The sequence below is a fragment of the Thunnus thynnus genome, chromosome 5, assembly GCF_963924715.1.
Source record: "Thunnus thynnus chromosome 5, fThuThy2.1, whole genome shotgun sequence".
Classification (NCBI taxonomy): Eukaryota; Metazoa; Chordata; class Actinopteri; order Scombriformes; family Scombridae; genus Thunnus; species Thunnus thynnus.
In genome coordinates this window covers 32,277,114-32,299,821 of record NC_089521.1, presented here as the reverse complement: position 1 = coordinate 32,299,821, position 22,708 = coordinate 32,277,114, and the positions used below count along the sequence as shown (strand labels likewise).

The window sequence follows — 22,708 nt, the reverse complement described above, 5'->3', positions numbered from 1 at the left end:
ATGTCTTCTAGCTCTTATTTGGGGATCCCCAGGATATATAATCCCTCCCATGTATTCTGGGTCTGCCCCAGGTTCTCCTCCCTGTTGTATGTGCCCTGAACAACTTCACAAGGACGTCTCCAAATAAGACCCTTTTCATTATGATGGAACAGCGTCTATACTCTGAGGTCTTTCCTGATGACTGAGCCACTCATCCTATCTCTATGTCCCTTTCCCCTCTCTTAACGGTTGGCTTTTCACTGCGCCTTCAAATGAAGATGTTCAAAACAACTATAAAAACATTTCATATGAATGACAGCTGCTGACTGTTTGACTCGCAGGACGGAGAGACGGTGGTGACCTGCAGGTGTAGTGACATCACTTGCGTACCTTCTGATGTCATGTGGTTTAGCCTTCTGATTTGTGTTGGTTTTGGAGCCTTTTGGTCCTGAGCACTCAGCCATGATTTTGTAGTATGTTTAAAGGTGGAGGAGATCAACAAGTCTACTCTACTTCATTCTATGCCTCATGCTGTTCTACTGTATCCTACTCTGCGGAGGAATCATCTAATGGCAACAAAGATACAGTATGTGTATCACCGATTGTAACTGTTAATATATTATATTAACAGTGAATATAGAAAAACACTAAAAAAACTTGTTCTTGGTAAAAATATCTTCCCTTATTATTATTCCACACACAGCAAACACACATTTTTATTCATTCATGCCAATATGAACATATTTTGTTTATATTTTGGACATAAGTCCATCATTGCATTCACAAATTCTAAACTAACTGAATAAAAACGTGTCCTTTTCAGGTGTAATACACATTCTGTGTTCTTGTCATTTTAAATTTGTCTTGTTTATTCTAATCAGCATTCTCTCATTTAAGTTGCTCTCACTCAATAAATTTAATCATAACTTGTGATATATGTTTTTATGATTTGATTTATTATTAATAATAATAATAATAACTGTAGATTGTAGTCTTTAATGTTTATATTTGTCCTCAATTCTCAGCTAAAACTGCAAAACTCAGTAAGCACAGCAGCTTCTTATCCAACAGAACAGACAGGAAACTTTGTTAGCACAAAACGCACTTTATTGATATTTCAATGTTTCCATGGTGACTCTAATAATTAGAGTCCATGATACGCTTCATGCTCATGAACCTCATGCTGCCCATGCCCAGGTTCATGAAGTTCCTGTACTCTCCAGGCTTCATGTACACCATCTTGCCTCTGAACTGGGTCTGCTCGTACATCAGCCAGTGTCCCTCCATCACATTACAGGACATGCAGTTGGACATGCGGAAACGCTCCATGATGTCATCGCAGTCATCCATCAGCTCGGACATCTGGCCTCCGAAGTTCTCCCTCTCGTAGATCTTCATCCTGTAAGATCCACGGTGCTGCAACACATGGACTCAATCAATAATGGGATAATAATAATAGGATGTGTGTAATCTGCAGTCTGATTGGTCAGATGGTTTCTGAACTGATTCAGACTGATGAAGATGTCAGGACTGTGATGTGATTGGTTGTGTGGTTACCATGGGGATCATGCGGCAGGACCTGATGCAGTCGCTCATTCCCATCATGCTCATGTAGTCGGAGTACTCGCCCCTCCTCAGGAAGTACTGGTTACCCATGAAGTTGGTGCGGTCATAGACCATGAAGCAGCCTCTCTCCACCCTGCAGGACTGACACCTGTTCAGGTAGGAGGACATGTCGGCACAGTCGCTGCTGCACTCATAGGAACGACCCTGGAAGTTCCTCTCCTCGTAGAAGACGATCTGAGACAGAGACAGATCAATAACCTGCTAGATTCATCATAATACATCTTTCTGTCTGTGTGAAAAAACTCACTCATTCTGACTGGAAAAAGAGACTAATTATTTTACAACTGAAGTGCTTTTTGTTTATTTATTTTCCACTGCTCAATAAATCACCATTACAAAGGGTTTATAAGCTATAACAAATAGCTTTATTAATGATAATTCATAATGTACTGATGCTTTATAAACAAGCATTTGCTGATTAATGATTTGACTATTTATAACTCAGCAATAAGATACAACCAAACAGTTGTTCTTTGTAAACCTTACAGCCCATTTTACGCAATTTGGATGTTAAAAATCGCCCATTATACAACATATTTCTACAATCAGCGTGATGCAGACTTTCTGAGGATATCTCTGATTAGAGATCAATATCTCTGATGTCCATCACTGATAAACATCCATAAATCCAGAAAAAAAGACTATAAAACCTTCTGATAATCTTCATGTTTGTACATTTTCTTGAGTATCAACAGTTTGAGCAAAGAGGAAGTACTGATATAAAGAAATACAAGCTACAGACTCACTGACTGTCACTCAGAAACATTTTACACTATAGATATTTAACATTAATAAGTATCAGAATGTCTCAGCAACAGTGAAACTGCTCTTTTCGTTAATAAAAAGTTATTTACTGTGTGATCAAAGCACAAATCAAACTGTTTCAAACTGTGTGAAATTATTTTTAAATACAATCTGCCCTGGAACATGTTCAGTAACTCTGACACAGTAATTTATGGTATTTTTGTATTCTGAAAATGACATCTCTGTGGTAATTAGAAAGAGTGAAAAGCCTGTAATTGTATAAAACATCAGTAAAAAAAAAAAAAAAACTGAACCAGCTGAAGTTAAAGTCTGTCTAAGTTAGATTAGATTAGACAGAGTTTGTGTGCGTTCTCACCCTGCTCATCATGTTGCTGCTGGAAGTCATGTTGCTGCTCAGCTGATTGCTGTTGCTGCTGCTATTTAGTGTTTTTTGTGTGTTACCTGTGAGCAGCTGCTGCTCTTTATAGCACCTGAACAGCTGTAGCCTTTTGTCCAAACAGCCTGAGCCAGCAACGTGCCATAAAAGAGCCGCTCAGTGTTCAGCTTCACAATCGGCATTTCAGACAAAGAGCAACGGCCTGCAGCTCTGTGTCTCCTTCAGTTCTCTCTCTCATTCATTCTGGAACAACAAACCTGAAGACAATGAAGCTGTCAGTCACATTCACACTCTGAACTGTTGTCTTAAAACACACAAACTTTTACCAACACTCAGCTGACTCTTTCTCTCTCTCTCTCCCTCTCTCTGTCCACAAACAACAACTACATTTGATTTTCTGGAAATCTTTAAACATTTCTGTTGGAATTTGTAGCAGATTGAAACAAGTCAAATCAATCTGACTTGAGGACTCAATAATTGATTATATATTTGTGAAGAGAGAGACTAAAAAAAGTGTTCTTTAGAAACATTTTGTGTGTTTTATGAAAGATGCAAACAGAAAACAGATAAAACAGTTAATTTCACATTTCTGTTGAACAAGAAATATGAAAAATATAAACTTTAAAATGTAAAAACAAAACAAGACATCTTCAAAAAGACACCGAAGAAAAATAGACTTAGCTACATTTTAAGAAGGTAAGACTTTATTTATCATTATTGTAAATGGTGTATAACACACAGTGTAAGCCACAATGTAGTGTAGTGATATAAGTGTTTGTTGATGTATTTGTCCTCCTGTGGACACCCATAAGTGGAGGCCGCACTTATGGGCCTAAACAGTATAAACAGATAAAGAATGACAATTTTGTAAAACACAGCTTCAATCACATAAAATATGTCTTCATAGCAAAATTGTTAAAATTTTGCTATGAAGACATATTTTTATAATTGTTAAAAAATAATGTATATGAATAAACATTTAAACATGGCTTTATATCTGCTTATAACTACATTATAGTGTGTTATAAACCATTTTTAACTGTTTATATACTGATTATTAATGATAAAAAGGGGACATAAAGTGTTGCTGCTGAGCAGAAATATGAAAAATGTCAATGTTAAAATTTAGAAAGAAAAAGAAAGATACTTTTTTCAGAAATAAACTTGTCACATGTTAAACTAAAGAAGATAAAGATTGATTTTACAAATCAAGTTAAGTCAGAAAATTACAACCTGAAAATATCCAAACGTTTTTTTTTTAAATGAGAGAAAACCATCATGACTTTATTTATAGTTTATAACACAATATAATGTATTCATAATGCATTTAGTCAGATTTTAGGTTCAACTGAACCATGGGCCAGTTTTTTTTGAGTGATGTTTATTGGCATGGAGAGAACAGCCTGGTATGTTTTTAATATGTTATGTTTAGTTTGTGTATTTAGTTTAATTCATATTCATAAGAATAAAATTGAGTTTAGGGTTGTGCCTGAGGGCAGATGTCATAACTCCCATTACTAAATGAGGGCTAACAGAGTTACAGCAGCTTATGTTAACACAGCATCAACAGGAAATATATGAGACTAGAATTGTAATTGATAGCTTATCCTCACACCATAAGTAGCGGACTGCTTCATTTATGGTTGGTATGTTATGTTTTAAGATGTTACAAGGTTATAATTAGTGGGATTTACATGAGCCTTGCGTTTACATTGTTTTCTACTGTGGATATATGGAGAGTTTTGTTAATAGTTATAAATAAATCCTCTGTAACTGGTGCTGATAATTATATAAATACTAACATATTTCATATTCATGTAAATTATATTATTATACAGCATATATACAATCACTTTTATCTGCTAATTACATAATAATGTTTATTAACTGTTTCTATGCTGCTTATAGATGCTGAGTGGTGGGCAGGGTTTGAATTACTGAAGAAGGAAAAAGTGAAGCATAGTTTGTAAATTTAAAAAATAATCTCATGAACCCAAAGTATCAATAAAAGATCAGATCAAACAGAGCAGAGGAAAATAAAAATATTCACAGACAACAATTCAATCAAAGTCAGAAATCTTTATGACCATCAACATGTTTGTAGACACCAACAGTTTACTGATAATCAACAGATAGTTATATTTATATTAGTGTGTTTGCACATTTAATATAATCAAGCATAATGTGAAAACATATATAAATATAATATGAACATATAATATCAGAATCAGAATCATTTTATTTGCCAAATATACAATGTAAACAGGAACTTGACTTGGTGATACAGCACAGAGACAAGAAAAAAGCAGAATAAGACACAGAAGAGCACACTAAGATTAAGTAAAATATGAGAGTAGAACATAATAGAATAAAATAATCATGAATAAGAATATATATTTCAAGTTAAGAACAAGAATGTGTATGCTTATTTGAGCTTGCATTATATTAAAATGTTTAAATGGATAAAAGTTAATTAAAAATGTCCAACTGAGCAGATATCAAATAGATTAAGTAATAATAATAATAATAATAATAATGTGTGCTATATAAAGGTTAAAGGATGTTGCTGGTGATTTTCTATGTTTTTCTTATTGTCAACAAATCTCATGTTTAGAGACAAACCAACAATGAACTGATCTACTTACAAGTATTGTGTGTGTATCCAAAGCCTGATATATCTTATTCCTCTGTGCCGTAGACCTCCATTGTTATGTCCAAAACTATCAAAAACAAGTCAGTGAGCCACATCGCTGCACTGGGTGACATGTTCCTGCATTGTGAAGAGTTTGGTTACTTTAGTATAGAAACGTCTCCAAAGACTAATACCGGCGATTATGTTTTCAGTCTCTGGAAAGTATTTCCATGTCATAACGAGGCCACTGTGCATGAACGAGGATGTGGTTTGTTCTTGGTTTGGCTCCAAACATGAGATTTGTTGACAATAAGAAAAATTAGAAAGCCTTATCCTTTAAGTCGTGCTGAATAATGAGTCATTAGCTTTAACAGGTAACTTGATGAGGAATACTGTAAGTGATTTTTTTAAAATACATTGATTAATGTATTAAAAAAAAAACTAAAAAAATACATTTATTGATGTGAACCTTTTAATGTAATCTGTCAGTGAGTGTTGTTTGGTTTGCTATATGAACTGATCTGAACGTAGTGTTCAACTTGGTAGAAGCTTTGCTGACCATCACCTATAAGAGGTGGATAGAGGAGATAAGAGACATGTGTAAGTTATGGATCTGTAAAATAAAACTAAAATAACCTCTTGTCTTGAGTGGATTTCTGGGTAACATTAACCCAGTATTGCGTTACTGCTATATTGACCCAATGTTGAGTGATTTTTAGTGATTGATTTGAATATAAATCTGTTGTCTAAATGTCATCCACCATTAGAAAAAAAAGAACATCCTCTGTGGTTTGTATATGTGATAATACTTTAAATGTAAAAACTTATAGGAGTTTTTTGTTCTTAGCCGTAGAGACCTTTGATCTCTGTAAGCTTGAGCCCATTTGCAAATGCCTGAATAAATACCAGAAAGACAGTTGTTGTGTTTGATCTCTTTATTAAATACAGAAAATTCTACCACAAATCATACAACAGAATAAGAAGATGTAGAAACACTAGAAATGATTTCCACATATTAAAAGTAGGCTAAGGCTTAATACATGTTGGAATTAGTATATATGACTTAATTAGTATTTTTAACTATTTCGTTGGATGACGAAGAAACCATTCTGAATATGTCACATAAAAAAACTTAAAAGTAATACCAGACTGTCTCTGTTACTGAAACAAAGAGTGGAAAAGTAGTTAATGACTGATGAGTAGTATCTGACCCAAATGTTGCATTTATAATCATGGGAGTCAATTAACAGTGAGTGGATTATTTGTCTAATAAAAGACAATCTTTGGTTTTTATTTCCAGTTATCATCACACAGGTGTCTCATGTTATTCTGAGCTGCAGTGATGGAATCAAAGTGTAAAATCATCCACACTGTCAGCTGTCACTCCGGGGATAAAATCAACTTTGTACAATTAAAATGCAGTTAAAATCATCGTTATGTGTTTAGTGTTATAAAGGATCTCTCCATTTGTTAGAAGCTCTGTTTTAAAACCAGAGTGGAAATAGAAAGCCTGGAAGAATAAAATGTTTCCACTGATCTATAAAGATATATATTGCTCTTTTTTACTTGTCACTTTATTGTAACCTCAGGACTTTTGTCCATATCGGGATCCTGTAGGAATGATGACTCTTTATTTCCAGTGATCTGATTGGTCAATGGTCAGGGTGTTGATAGGTTGTGATCTGATCCTCTGAAGTTAACCTGCTCCAGAGCAGGTTAGCTGTTCATCATATTTTACCATGGTGATGTACCCTGGTAAGAAATGAATTACTATTGTAACCCTGAAAACCCAGAGTTAAACCTGAAGTTACCTCGCTAACCCCAAATCCTGCTTCGTAGTACAGGCCTGACTCCGTCAGGGGTGCCAGTGGACGTTTTGCCTAGAACACCAAACAGCCCTTTGTTAACAGTTGTATGTCTTGTGTAAATCATCTGGTATATAAATACTAACATATTTCATATTCTTGTTCTGTAAATTATATTATACAACATATATACATATGTACAAACACTTTATTTCCCTGCTTATTACATTATAGTGTTTATGAACTGTTTCTATGCTGCTTATTGATGTTGAATGATGCACAGAATCACATGAATTTCACTCAAGCGAGATGGCAGCTACTGAACATCTGCTAAGATAGTTAGCATTAGCATGAGTTTAGCATGACTGGACTTAAAGGGGACCTATTATGCTTTTTCCTGATTTTCAGTTATATATATAATGTTACAACATTGGATGTTCATATTAAATGTGGTCAACATGTCAAATAATGAGGTAAACGTATGTAGAACTAATCCCTGTGAGCAAAAAGCACCAACTTCAGACTGCTCTGAACACTTGGTTTCCAACAGTGTTTGGACTTTCAGCCCAAGCAGACACCAACTCGTTGCATAATTATTTAAATGGTCATGTGCTTCACTCACAGAGAGTGAGTTAACTGCTCTGCTCCGCTAATATTATGGCATTTTTCCATTGTTTTGGAGGTAGTCACGACAAGCCATGACTCCATTACACATCAGGGCAAAATAAAATGAGTAGTTTACCTGTTGGAGGTGTGCTAGGCATCTGCAGCGCTTCATCAAACATCATCATCACTATGGCTGTTTCTGCTTGTACTATTCTTCCCTGCATTATTTCGAACTGATCTGCTGAACAAAGAGCTTCAAATATCTCCATATGTTAACGCTAACGAAGCTCCACTAATTTAGTGAGGAACACATTTAATTTCCTGTAAATTCTTCACAATAAAAGTCTCCTATTATTTAGTCATGTTTAATATGAAGCAGTAAAGCAGGAAATATTGGGTTTGCATCAGCGGTAACTTAACATGCCTCTGATACATAAAGCTGGCCAATCAGAACAGAGTGGGCTCATCGGGAGGGGGGCCTTAAAGAGACAGGAGCTAAGACTGCCTGTTAGAGACAGAGGCTAAACTGAGGGGCTGCATAAAGGGCCAGTATAAGATAAATAATGAATTAATTAAACTGTGAATCATGCAAAGCTACTCTAGTTGATTCCTGGAATAAAGGTTTAGAGCTGGAAATGAACATAATAGGTCCCCTTTAAAGCTGCTGCTTCATTCAGGGATGTGGAATAGTATTTTTACATCAAAGATAATGTAGAAAAATCAATAAGTACATTAAATTTTAGTTCAGATGTTACTTTTAGTTATTGGAAACATTTGATTTCATTTTCTTTTTGTTTTTTATTTTGATACTTTTGTTTTTGTTTTTATTGCTAGTTTCTATTGTCTTCATTATTATACGTCAAATTATTGTCACTTCTTTTCTGATCTATGTTTGTTTTGTCCTTTCTTGTTTTAATGAGATTGTCGGTGTTGTTTTGTGGAGCTCAGGAAGCCCAGTGAACACATTGTGGAAGCTAATGGGGATCCAAATAAAAAACAGACGAATAGCTTTAGCTTTCTTTGGTTAGTATTTACATAGCATCTTTAATTTGATAATTTCTGTTTCTTTGTGTTGCGGCTCATGAAACAGACAGTAAACCTTATTTAAACAAACAGCACTTTATTATTTCTCAGTGTTAACAGTGTCTAGTAGCAGGAGTCCAGGATGCGCCTCATGCTCATGAACCTCATGCTGCCCATGCCCAGGTTCATGAAGGTCCTGTGCTCTCCAGGCCTCATGTACACCATCCTGCCTCTGAACTGGGGCTGCTCGAACATCAGCCAGTGTCCCTCCATCACGTTACAGGACATGCAGTTGGACATGCGGAAACGCTCCATGATGTCCTCGCAGTCGTCCATCAGCTCGGACATCTGGCCTCCGAAGTTCTCCCTCTCGTAGATCTTCATCCTGAAAGATCCACGGTGCTGCAACACATGGAGCCACTCATCAGTAATCAATAATCAGTCAGTGTCAGTAGAACACATGAGGAGTTCTTGGGAGTTCATTTAGATCAGTCCTTATTTTTATCTAAATACATTACATAGCCAGAAGTATGTGGACACCTGATCAAAGTACATTCTATGGGGTTGAGGTTAAAGGATAGGTTCAAAATTTTTCAAGTCTGTCTTAACACAACAGTTAGGAAACCAAATGAACATCAAAACAGATTTTTCTTGCTGTAATCATTCCTCTTCTTCATGCTGACCATTAGAAGATCCCTTCATAATGCAATTACAACTTAAGTGATGGGGGACAAAATCCACAGTCCTCCTTCTGTATTTAAAAGTTTTCCTGAAGCTAATGTGAAGCTTCAGTCATCCATATATGTCAAATCAAGTAGATATCTTTCAACGTTACAGTCTTTTTTAGTGCCAAAGTCCCTGTTTTTCTTACTATACTTCCAACAGGGAAACACTATCTGAAGTCTTTATGTTTAATGTTGAAATGGGAAACGAGACAAAACTGTCGGCACAAAAGTAGAACACTTTGTGTCAAATGTAATTTTTTGCTGAAACTAAGAGGCCTAGACCAAACCGTGGACAGGACTGTCGATATACTTTTGGACAAATAGTATACAGTATTTATCCTAAGGAGCAGACTGTGTGAACTGTTTTTTTTTTTTTATCTTAGCAAAAGCATAAGCAAAACTTAAAAAAAATCTAACCTTTTAACTTAGAAAACAGATCAGTGGGATAAGTTTTATACCAATTAGATAAACAAATATATAAATTTAACATAGTGTTGTAGGAAAGAGTCACACATGAAAGGGACAACATATTTCCTGAGAAGCTTTTGGTCTCAATGACAGAATAATTATTTTTCTTACTCGACAATATTCAGAACTCACGATCACATTAACAAAACATGTTTATTCTATGAATGCTGAAGAATAAACTTTACTGTTACACCTGGTTGGATTTACCCTGCCAGCGTTTTTAAAATCCTCTCTTTCTACATCATCTGCTTGTGGTAACTACAGTCTGGTTCATGTTGGAGAAAGATGGTGGTTATGGAGAATAAACTATGATCAAAACACTTAATTAAAGGATGATTGGAGAATACAATAAGTACACTTGTTGGCTTTCTTATTTGTTTGTGGTTTCAGGCGCAGAACTATACATTTTTACATTTTAGTTTTTGCACAGATAAAAAAATTAAGATATATCATGTTAATCAGTGAGCTTTACAGGTGCCGGATTTTGTAACCTTTGGACAGAGCCAGGCTAGCTGTTCCCCCGTTTCCAGTCTTTATGCTAAGCTAAGCTAACCACACCTGACTTCAGCTCCATATTGAGCTGACCCTGATGTCCATCCAAACATCTGACTCTCAGAAAAGAAGACAGTGTTTCCCAAAATGTTGGGCTCTTCCTGAAGGTCACAATTTAACTATTTTGATTATCGATTAATCGTTTGGAATATTTTTTTAAGAAAAAAAATCAAATTTTCTGATTTCAGCTTCTCAAATATGAATATTTTCTGGTTTCTTTGTTATTCTTTGACAGTAAACTGAATATCTTTCAGTTGTGGATTGTTCATCAGGACAATACAAGGTATTTGAGGACGCCACCTTGGGCTTTGAAAACAGTGATCGACACTTTTCACCATTATCTGACATTTTATAGACCAAACAACTAATTGATTAATCAAGAAAATAATTGACAGATTAATTGATAATGAGAATAGTTGTTAGTTGCAGCTCTAAACTCTTGTCACTGTGTATGAAAGTCAGACGTGCTACTCGTCCTTCCACCACTCCGACCTCCACGTCCTTACATTGTGAAAGTCTTACTGTCAGTCAGTCTGTAATGTGATTGGTTGTGTGGTTACCATGGGGATCATGCGGCAGGACCTGATGCAGTCGCTCATTCCCATCATGCTCATGTAGTCGGAGTACTCGCCCCTCCTCAGGAAGTACTGGTTGCCCATGAAGTTGGTGCGGTCATAGACCATGAAGCAGCCTTTCTCCACCCTGCAGGACTGACACCTGCTCAGGAAGGTGGACAGGTCGGGGCAGTCACTGTTGCACTCATAGGAACGACCCTGGAAGTTCCTCTCCTCGTAGAAGACGATCTGAGACAGAGACAGAAGAGTTGTTGTCTATACTGTATATATGAAAATAATCATTGGTCACAGCTTTACTCCATTACAAGTAAAAGTCCTGCATGAAAAATCCTACGTAAGTAAAATTACATAAGTATTATCAGCTTGATGTAGTTAAAATATTGCAGTAAAAGTACATAAGTATTATCAGCTTGATGTAGTTAAAATATTGCAGTAAAAGTACATAAGTATTATGAGCTTGATGTAGTTAAAGTATTGTAGTAAAAGTAGTGATTTGGTCCCTCTGACTGATATATTATTATATATGACATCATTAGATTATTAATAGTGAAGCATCAGTGTTAGAGCAGCATGTTACTGTTGTAGCTGCTGGAGGTGGAGCTAGTTTCAACTACTTTATATACAGTTAGCTAGTTTAGTCCAGTGGTTCCCAACCTAGGGGTCGGGGCCCCTCCAAAGGGTCAGCAGATAAATGTGAGGGGTCGTGAGATGATTAATGGGAGAGGAAAGAAGAAAAAACTAAGTTCTGATACACAAATCTGTTTTCAGTTTTTGGACTTTTTCTCTAATCTTTGATTTTTGCTGAAATATTGGATCATATGAACATTTATTGAAATGAAAGCATGTGAGAAGTTTAGAGGGAAAAATCACTATTTGGTGGAGCTGTTAACAACTCATAGACATGTGAAATGTGACCCCGACTACACACTGCTTTTTGTAAGACGTCAAAAGCCAAAAAAGGTTGGAAACCACTGGTTTCATCTTTAACAATGTGTTGTATTTTAAAAGCTTGTTATATTATCCATTGTGTCAAATCTTCATCTGAAAAGTAACTAAAGCTGTCAAATAAATGTAGTGGAGTAGAAAGTACAATATTTCCCTCTGAAATGTAGTGGAGTGGAAGTATAAAGTAGCATCAAATGGAAATACTCAAGTACTTCATAATTGTACTTTAATACGGTACTTGATTACTGTATAATAATCAATACATTATCAGCCTGATTGGGTGAGTATCAATACTGATCAGTCTCTCCTGTTATCTAGCTTCAGAGGTTGGAAAGTCATGTGACTCTCAGACTCAGAGATGTGTGTTTTCCAGCTGATCTCACTCCTGTGTGTGTGTTTGTTTTTCAAAATAAAATGTAGAGAAGCAATGCATTCTGGGACTTACCTTGCTCCTCATGTTCATGTCGGTGGTGGACATGTTCGTGTACTGCCTGCCTGCTGTTGGTGTGCTTCATACCTGTCTGAGCTCACAGCTTTTATACACCTGAACATCGAGCTGCTTTGTGTTTCAGAGCACTGAGTCAGCAGAGACACACAAAGCACCATAGTACCAGTACAACACTGGGTTGACTTTGACCAGTAAAACGATGTGCATATGACATTCAGAAGATACACAAGTCATTCATCAGTGGTGGAATGTAAATAAGCACATTTACTCAAGTACTGTATTTATGTACAATATGTAGGTACTTGTACTTTACTTGACTATCTTCATTTATGTTAATTTATACTTCCACTCCACTACATTTCAGAGGGAAATATTGTACTTTCTACTCCACTACCTTAATTTGACAGCTTTAGTTTCTTTTCAGATGAAGATTTTACGTTAAATAATATATGATAAGCTTATAACATTAAAAAAATGTTAAAAAATTAAACCATTTGTTTTTGTTTTGCCTTTGGTAAACCTTTTTGGCTCATAACCCCTGTGTGTACTATTGACTCATTGTCATGTTACAGATGTTTGAGTTGTTAGCAGTTCTACCAAATGAATAATTGTCTGAGGCCCAAAGAGGTAAAACTTTCCAATGTTTGACAAAAACCAAAATTTGGAGAAAAGTGAAAAATGAACCAAACTTTGTGTGGCAGAACTGTGTTTTATCTTCTGCCCTTTACCCAGCTGATTTAACAGTTATCAGTCACAGCCACTGATTTCCTACAAAATGAGCACTTTTACTTTTAATACTTTAAGTGAATTTAGCTGATAATAATTCTATACTTTTACTTAAGTAAAGGATCTGAGTACTCCTTCCACCACTGTTAACAATCAATAACAAACTGTGACATTTCAGTTTGAAAAGAATATAGTTGATTTAGTTTTATTCAACAGTAAAATATAACTAAAACAACCTCTTGTCTTGAAGGGATTTCTGGATAACATTAACCCAGTATTTTGTTGCTGCTATATTGACCTGATGTTGAGTGAGTGATTTGAACATAAATTTGTTGTCTAAATGTCATCAAGTGTTAGAAAAAAAAACAATCAAACATCCTCTGTGGTTTGTATGTGTGATAACACTTTAAATGTAAAAACATCAATTTTGTAAAGCAGAACCAGCATGGGTTCATGTCACTCTTTGTGGCTTTTAGAGGAGGATTTCATGCTAATCATTGGACTGAATATCCAGTCATTCTCCTGCAAACAATAGCCTGTAATCTCATGTGGAAAAATACAAGTTTACTTTTATTTTGCTTCTTTGTTGCAGAAAATAAATAGTGGATTGACCCTTTGTGACCTTAGTGGCTACGCGCTGCATTCCAGTGATGGAACATGCACATAGGTTAAGTTCCTCTCAGACTAACCACAGACCTGGTTTGTTTGGTTTGTTTGGTTTGTTCTAGACACAGTTGTGCAAACACCTATACCTTTACATACTCACTCACTTCTATAAATATAAGGTAACTTAGAGGAGTTTTTTTTCTCTTAGCCATAGTGACGTTTGATCTCTGTAAGCTTGAGCCCATTTGCAAATGCTTGAATAAATACCAGAAAGACAGTTGTTGTGTTTGTTCTCTTTATTAAATCTACCGCAAATCATACAGCAGTATAAGAAGATGTAGAAACAGTAGGAATAATATCCACACATTAAAAATAGGTTGGCTTACAATACATATAGGAATTATTATATCTGACTTAACTCTAATTTGAGTGTTTTTTTCTATTTAGTTGATGACGAAGAAACCATTCTGAATATGTCACATAAAAAAACTTAAAAGTAATACCAGACTGTCTCTGTTACTGAAACAAAGAGTGGAAAAGTAGTTAATGACTGATGAGTAGTATCTGACCCAAATGTTGCATTTATAATCATGGGAGTCCATTAACAGTGAGTGGATTATTTGTCCAATAAAAGACAATCTTTGGTTTTTATTTCCAGTTATCATCACACAGGTGTCTCATGTTATTCTGAGCTGCAGTGATGGAATCAAAGTGTAAAATCATCCACACTGTCAGCTGTCACTCCGGGGATAAAATCAACTTTGTACAATTAAAATGCAGTTAAAATCATTGTCATGTGTTTAGTGTTATAAAGGATCTCTCCATTTGTTAGAAGCTCTGTTTTAAAGCCAGAGTGGAAATAGAAAGCCTGGAAGAGTGAAATGTTTCCACTGACCTATAAAGATATTGTTGCTCTTTTTTACTTGTCACTTTATTGTAACCTCAGGACTTTTGTCCATATCGGGATCCTGTAGGAATGATGACTCTTTATTCCCAGTGATCTGATTGGTGATGTACCCTGGTAAGAGCTGAATCATTGTTGTAACCCTGAAAACCCAGAGTTAAACTTGAAGTTACCTCGCTAACCCCAAATCCTGCTTCATAGTACAGGCCTCAGGACTCAAAGGAAAAACAATGCCAAGCTCAAGAACTACACAAAGAAACACAAATGGCAAATGCAGTTATCACAAACAATTTGTAACCCAGAGGATGTTTAAAACACACACAGAGCAATACCAAAACACAGAAAGTCCAGAAACAGAGTCCATGACAATCATAGGAAACAGTATTTTCTAAATGCAGAGGTATTTTGCTGTAAAACATATGAAGAGGTGTTTTAACACAATGTGCGCTGGAAGCCGTATAATGAAGGAAAATTGGAATCAAAATAAATATTAGATCATAAAACAGTGTAAGGACAGTAATGAATTTAGGCACAAATACTCAGACTTCCAGGCTGCTCAACAGCTTCTTCCCTCAGGCTGTCAGGATCATCAACACTGTGAATCCCCCCACAATCATGCCCACCCCCCTTACTCTCCCTTGATCGATCCCTCAGGGGTGCCAGTGGACGTTTTGCCTGTGAGCGAAAAGCACCAACTTCAGACTGCTCTGAACACTCAGTTTCCAACAGTTTTTTTCTACTTTCAGACCAAGACGACATCGACTCGTGATGGAGTTTTATATTGTCATCTGCTCCACTCACAGTGTGTGAGTTCACTGCTCCGCTCTGCCAACTTTATGGCATTTTTCCATTGTTTTGGGGGTAGTCACGCTGAGCTATGACTCCATTACACATCTCCCTGTTGAAGGTGTGCTGGTCAACTGCAGCTCTTCATCAAACATCATCATTACATTGGCTGTTTCTGCTTGTACTATTCCTCCCTGCATTATTTCAAACTGATCTGCTGAACAAAGAGCTTCAAATATCTCCATATGTTGCATCAGGTTTTTAGTGCTGCTAACAGAGCTCTGCTAATTCAGTGAGGAACACGTTTCATTTCCTGTAAATTCTTCACAATAAAAGTCACCCGTTATTTAGTCATGTGTAATATGAGGCAGTACAGCACGAAATGTTGGGTTTGCATCAGCGGTAACTTAACATGCCTCTGACACATAAAGCTGGCCAATCAGAACAGAGTTGGCTCATCGGGAGGGGGGCCTTAAAGAGACAGGAGCTAAGACTTCCTGTTAGAGACAGAGGCTGAACTAAGAGGCTGCATAAAGGGCCAGTATAAGAGAAATAATGAGTTTATTGAACTGTGAATCATGCAAAGCTACTCTAGTGGAGTCCTGGAATAAAAATTTAGAGCTGCTGCTTCATTCAAAGATGTGGAATAATACTTTTACATGAAAGATAACATATAAAAATCAATAACTAGATTCAGTTTTAGTTCAGATGTTACTTTTAGTTATTGGAAACATTTTGATTTCATTTTCTTTTTGTTGTCTTTTATTTTGACACTTTTGGTTTTGTTTTTACTGCTAGTTTCTATTGTCTTCATTATTATATGTCAAATTATTTTCACTTCTTTTGTGATCTATGTTTGTTTTGTCCTTTCTTGTTTTATTGAGATTGTTGTTGTTGTCGTGGGCTCAGGAAGCCCAGCAAACACTTTGTGGAAGCTAATGGGGATCCAAATACAAACGAAAGAATAGCTTTAGCTTTCTTTGGTTATTATTTACATAGCGTTTTTAATCGGATCATTTCTGTTCTTTACTCTTTGTGTTGCGGCTCATGAAACAGACAGTAAACCTTATTTACACAAACAGCACTTTATTATTTGTCAGTGTTAACAGTGTCTAGTAGCAGGAGTCCAGGATGCGCCTCATGCTCATGAACCTCATGCTGCCCATGCCCAGGTTCATGAAGGTCCTGTGCTCTCCGGGCCTCATGTACACCATCCTGCCTCTGAACTGGGTCTGCTCGAACATCAGCCAGTGTCCCTCCATCACGTTACAGGACATGCAGTTGGACATGCGGAAACGCTCCATGATGTCCTCGCAGTCGTCCATCAGCTCAGACATCTGGCCTCCGAAGTTCTCCCTCTCGTAGATCTTCATCCTGAAAGATCCACGGTGCTGCAACACATGGAGCCACTCATCAGTAATCAATAATCAGTCAGTGTCAGTAGAACGCATTGTTCTTGGCAGTTAATTTAGATCAGTCCTTATTTGTACCTAAATACATTACATAGCCAGAAGTATGTGGACACCTGATCAAAGTACACAGTATGGGGTTGACGTTAAAGGAAAGGTTCAAAATCTGGTTTCTTCATTATTCTATGACAACAAACTGAATGTCTTTTGGTTGTGGACTGTTCATTGGGACAATACAAGATATTTGAGGATGCCATCTTGGGTTTTGGAAACAGACATTTTATAGACCAAACAACTAATCGATTAATCGAGAAAATAATCGACAGATTAATTGATAATGAGAATAGTTATTAGTTGCAGCTCTAAACTCTGGTCACCATGTATGAAAGTCATACATGCTACTTGTCGTTCCACCACTCCGACCTCCACATCCTTACATTGTGAAAGTCTTACTTTAAAAGACATAAATCATGAGCTGCAGAATCGTCCAATGTGGCTGTAATTCCTCTGACACTGATTCAGTCACAGAAGAGTGAGAAACAAGACTGTCAGTCATCAAACAGTGACGTTATAAAAACTACAAAATCAATGGCTGCAGTCTGATTGGTCAGGTGGGGTCTAAACTGATTCAGACTGATGAAGATGTCAGGGCTGTAATGTGATTGGTGGTGTGGTTACCATGGGGATCATGCGGCAGGACCTGATGCAGTCGCTCATTCCCATCATGCTCATGTAGTCGGAGTACTCGCCCCTCCTCAGGAAGTACTGGTTGCCCATGAAGTTGGTGCGGTCATAGACCATGAAGCAGCCTCTCTCCACCCTGCAGGACTGACACCTGCTCAGGAAGGAGGACATGTCAGGGCAGTCACTGTTGCACTCATAGGAACGACCCTGGAAGTTCCTCTCCTCGTAGAAGACGATCTGAGACAGAGACAGAAGAGTCGTTATATATATTGTATACATGAAAATAATCACTGGTCACAGCTTTACTCCGTTACAAGTACATTACAAGCTAGTTTGAAATAAATATTGGAAATATTGGTTCATTTGAACATTTATTGAAATGAAAGCATGTGAGAAGTTTAGAGGGTAAAATCACTATTTGGTGGAGCTGTTAACAACTCATAGACATGTGAAATGTGACCCCGACTACACACTGCTTTTTGTAAGACGTCAAAAGCCAAAAAGGTTGGAAACCACTGGTTTCATCTTTAACAATGTGTTGTATTTTAAAAGCTTGTTATATTATCCATTGTGTCAAATCTTCATCTGAAAAGTAACTAAAGCTGTCAAATAAATGTAGTGGAGTAGAAAGTACAATATTTCCCTCTGAAATGTAGTGGAGTGGAAGTATAAAGTAACATCAAATGGAAATACTCAAGTATTTCATAATTGTACTTAAGTACAGTTCTTGAGTAAATGTACTTAACTACTGTGTAATAATCAATAAATTGTCAGCCTGATCAGGTGATCAGTCTCTACTGTTATCTAGCTTCAAAGGTTGGAAAGTCGTGTGACTTTCAGACTTACAAGATATGTGTTTTCCAGCTGATCTCACTCCTGTGTGTGTGCTTGTTTTTCAAAATAAAATGTAGAGAAGCAATGCATTCTGGGACTTACCTTGCTCCTCATGTTCATGTCGGTGGTGGACATGTTCGTGTGTTGTCTAAGTGCTGTTGGTGTGCTTCATACCTGTCTGAGCTCACAGCTTTTATACACCTGAACATCGAGCTGCTTTGTGTTTCAGAGCGCTGAGTCCGCAGAGACACACAAAGCACCATAGTACCAGTACAACACTGGGTTGACTTTGACCAGTAAAACGATGTGCATATTACATTCAGAAGATACACAAGTCATTCATCAGAGGTGGAATGTAACTAAGTACATTTACTCAATTAATGTACAATTTTTAGGTGCTTGTACTTTACTTGAATATCTCAGTGCTTTACATAAAACACAAAAGGCATTAAGACAGAATACAAAAGCAACACAAGGCAATGTAAAAAGACATTTAAATACAATTAAAAAGTCTTAAATTGGAAATAAAAATAAGCTAAAATAAAATAAGACAGATAAAACAGTAGAATAAAAGTTACAGTGCAGTGTCAGATATTAACCTTCAAATTTGGTTTAATAATTGGCAGTGGCAAACAGAAGTGAATGGAATAACTGAATTTAGCTGATAATACTTTTGTACTTTTACTTAAGTAAAGGATCTGAGTAATTCTTCCACCACTGTTAACAATCAACAACAAACTGTGACATGTCAATTTGAAAAGAATAGGATTGATTTAGTTTGGGTAAATAACCCGACAGTAAAATAAAACTAAAATTGGGTCAAAACAACCTCTTAAGTGGATTTCTGGATAACATTAACCCAGTTTTGTGTTGCTGCTATAGTGACCTGATATTGAGTAATTTTTAGTGATTGATTTGAACGTGAATCTGTTGTCTAAATGTCGTCCAGCATTAGAAAAAAAAGAATATCCTCTGTGGTTTGTATGTGTGATAATATTTTAAATGTAAAAATGTGAACTTTGTAAAGCAGAACCAGCATGGGTTCATGTCACACTTTGTGGCTTTTACAGGAGGATTTCATGCTAATCATTGGACTGAATATCCAGTCATTCTCCTGCGTTCCTTTACCCTCCGTCACCACCTCAATCTGCATATACACTCACACCTTTCCATCTGTTTGGAACACATTATGACACCTCCTACGTTTTTCTGTCTGGATTAAATGAACCTGATTTGCACAGTTGCCTATGTTAAACATATGTTTAAAGACATGTTCTACTGTCAGAAATTATGTTATAATCACAACCCCATGAGACTGTTGTTGGGCCTCACAATCTATGTGTATGAGACAAAGGCAGGCCTTCATGCAGTCACAAAGCCTGATAACAAGGATAACAATCAAACAAAGGGAGTCCAAAACAGACTCCATTTCCCAACACGCTTCGCTCAGTTCGCACCTTGGTGTGAAATCGTTTCTCATTGGCAGAGACGCACCTACACCACCGGGAGTCATGGCAATGCAGCCATGATGTCACCGCCCCTTTACGTACTGGCTGAATGAATTCAACATCGCCTATCCATTGTAACTGTAACCTAGAAATAACGTTAACTTTCACTGGAGGCTCAAGCTGTTCCACTAACGCAGCTTAGCCGTATCTAGTCAACGCTAACTCTAGCCAGGCTTGAATAAGCTTGCAGTGTGCGTGTGCATGGAGGACACAAGCAGCTCAGAACGATCAATTGTCAAAAAGAAGATACTATGTTGGAAAAAGAAAGGAAAACTAGAGCGGTGTTTACCTCAGCAGCGGAACAAACCCTGCTGATGAAAGTATATGAAGAATATAAAGGAGTCATCACCAAAAAGGGCAATACTGCTGCAATTAACAAGGTGAGGGAGATGGCCTGGCACAAAATTTCGGGCAGATTAAAATCCTAAATTATACAGTCCTATGTAGGTTGCTAGTGATGGCTTAAAGGTTAGAGGAGTGAGTTTATAATTAGAAGGTTGATGGTATGATCCCCCGGACGGGCAGGATCAATCTAGTCAGAAAAGTGAAGAGCAGCGCTTGTCCATATTTATGGTTTTATCTTTATTTGTTAATGAATGAACATTCAGATCACAGACTATGGCTATAGTAGTTATTATAGTAGGCTGGATAATATCAGATGCATGTTTAAAAACATAGTATAGACAACTTAAGAGAACCAACTTACCAACTGCATAATCAGCTACTCTTTGACACATTTTCTCTTTCACAGGATTTTCAATTCAATTCAGTTCAATTTACAACCATCACTGAAAGTTAAAAATTAGGAAGTTGCATTTGGTGATGAAGAAACTGGAGAAGGATATAAGTACAGTGGAAACCACTTATAGTGATCACGTCTGTCCAGGTCAAATATCACTACAAGTGGATGATTACTATAACCAGTTTTTTCATGCAGAATACCATCTAATTGACATTTGTATGTTTATTAGCCTACATGAATATAAAGTAATGAAATGGACAGTTTCACTATTTACTGAATTTTATCGACTGTTTCAAAATACAGTACAGCTGTTTCAAACGCAGCGTGCGCACATTTCTGAAGCAGTGGGGTTCTGACTTTCTGCCAATGACAAGTTCCTTCTTTTCTTTGGCGGAAGAACAGGTGAAGAAAGCAGTGATCCTTTCCTTAGATTTCTTTTCCCCCTTTTTATTGTCATAAACTTGGAGGAGACTATGTTTTTCCTTTCACTAACCACCTGATTTGCTGCCAAGTCCATTTAACTCTGCTGGTACTGCAGCTATTAGAACACAGATTAGAAAACTGATTAGTCTTTTATCATACTTACCATTGCTTTGATATGTCATTGTAAATTTGTAACCGTGCAATGGGTTAGGGATTTTGTTAAATTATATCAAACTGTAAATGAAAAAGAAAATTGATTACTCTATTGGTATTTATCACAGATAATATTCAATCTATAAAATTAATTTCACTTTAATTTGGCCAAAAGCTAAAGTTATGTCCACTTATCCTTCATTATGGGACACAGTCTAATGTTTAAGAGTATAATGTTTAAATCTGCTGCATCAAATTAAAAGTTTAAGAGCTCTGAATATGGGCAGCAAAGAAAGTTGATAACCTCTGTCATGATACAACTTATCTCTCAGTGAAAGGTTAGGGTTTATTGAGCCAGCTCACACAAAGAAAGCCTGGATATGTTGAACTTCCTTCGTAGTACACCCTTCTGGACTCAAAGGAAAAACAATACCAAGCTCGAGCACTACACAAAGAAACACAAATGGCAAATGCAATTATCACAAACAATTTGTAACCCAGAGCACATTCAAAACACACACAGCAACACCAAAAAACCCCAAAACACAAAAAGTCCAGAAACAGATTCCATAACATTCATAGGAAACAATATTTTCTAAATGCAGGGGTATTCTGCTGTAAAACATGTGAAGAGGTTTTCTCATTTTAACACAATGTGCCCTGCAAATTGTATAATGAAGGAAAATTAGAGTCAAAATAAATATTAGATCATAAAACGGGGTCAGGACAGGAATGAATTTAGGCACAAATATCAAGACTTCTAGACTGCTCAACAGCTTCTTCCCCCAGGCTGATCATCATCAACACTATGGATCCCCCCATGATCACACCCACCCCCCTTACTCTCCCTTTATTGATTCCCCCAGGGCTGCCAGTGGACGTTCCGCCTAGGGCACCAAACAGCCCTTTGTTAACAATTATATGTCTTGTATACATAATCGGTTATATAATAACTAACATATTTCATATGCTTGTATTGTAAATTATGTTATACAGCATATATACATATCTAAAAACACTTTCTCTCCCTGCTTATTACATTATAGTGTTTATGAACTGTTTCTATGCTGCTTATTGATGTTGAATGATGCACAGAATCACATGAATTTCACTCAAATGAGACGGCAGCTACTGAAAACTGCTAAGATAGTTAGCATTAGCATGAGTTAGGCATGACTGGACTTAAAGAGGACCTATTATGTGTTTTCTTATTTTCAGTCATATATATAATGTTACATTGCCAGATGTTCATATTAAATGTGGCCAAAGTGTCAAATAATGTGGTAAACATATGTAGCAGTAATCCCTGTAGGCAAAAAGCACCAACTTCAGACTGCTCTGAACACTGGGTTTCCAACAGTTTTTTTCTACTTTCAGCCCAAGCCAATGTCGGCTGGTGACAGATTTC

General features: G+C 36.7%; 3 protein-coding genes across 3 annotated transcripts; all 3 read right to left on the bottom strand.

Annotated features, from left to right (window-relative positions):
* Positions 1-1,064: 1,064 nt before the first annotated feature.
* On the bottom strand, positions 1,065-2,825 carry LOC137183613 (gamma-crystallin M2-like). The gene is made up of 3 exons (XM_067590787.1): positions 2,726-2,825; positions 1,537-1,779; positions 1,065-1,395 (listed from the first exon to the last, which is right to left on the bottom strand). Exons 1-3 carry the CDS (start codon positions 2,753-2,755, stop codon positions 1,117-1,119), a joined length of 552 nt encoding a protein of 183 aa, XP_067446888.1. The 5' UTR covers positions 2,756-2,825; the 3' UTR covers positions 1,065-1,116.
* A 5,973-nt stretch (positions 2,826-8,798) lies between these two features.
* Positions 8,799-12,597, bottom strand: LOC137183611 (gamma-crystallin M2-like). The gene is made up of 3 exons (XM_067590786.1): positions 12,523-12,597; positions 11,118-11,360; positions 8,799-9,214 (listed from the first exon to the last, which is right to left on the bottom strand). The coding sequence occupies exons 1-3, from the start codon at positions 12,553-12,555 to the stop codon at positions 8,936-8,938; spliced, it is 555 nt and encodes a 184-aa protein (XP_067446887.1). The 5' UTR covers positions 12,556-12,597; the 3' UTR covers positions 8,799-8,935.
* Positions 12,598-16,613: 4,016 nt separating this feature from the next.
* On the bottom strand, positions 16,614-18,640 carry LOC137183610 (gamma-crystallin M2-like). The gene is made up of 3 exons (XM_067590785.1): positions 18,577-18,640; positions 17,635-17,877; positions 16,614-16,938 (listed from the first exon to the last, which is right to left on the bottom strand). Exons 1-3 carry the CDS (start codon positions 18,607-18,609, stop codon positions 16,660-16,662), a joined length of 555 nt encoding a protein of 184 aa, XP_067446886.1. The 5' UTR covers positions 18,610-18,640; the 3' UTR covers positions 16,614-16,659.
* Positions 18,641-22,708: the final 4,068 nt, after the last annotated feature.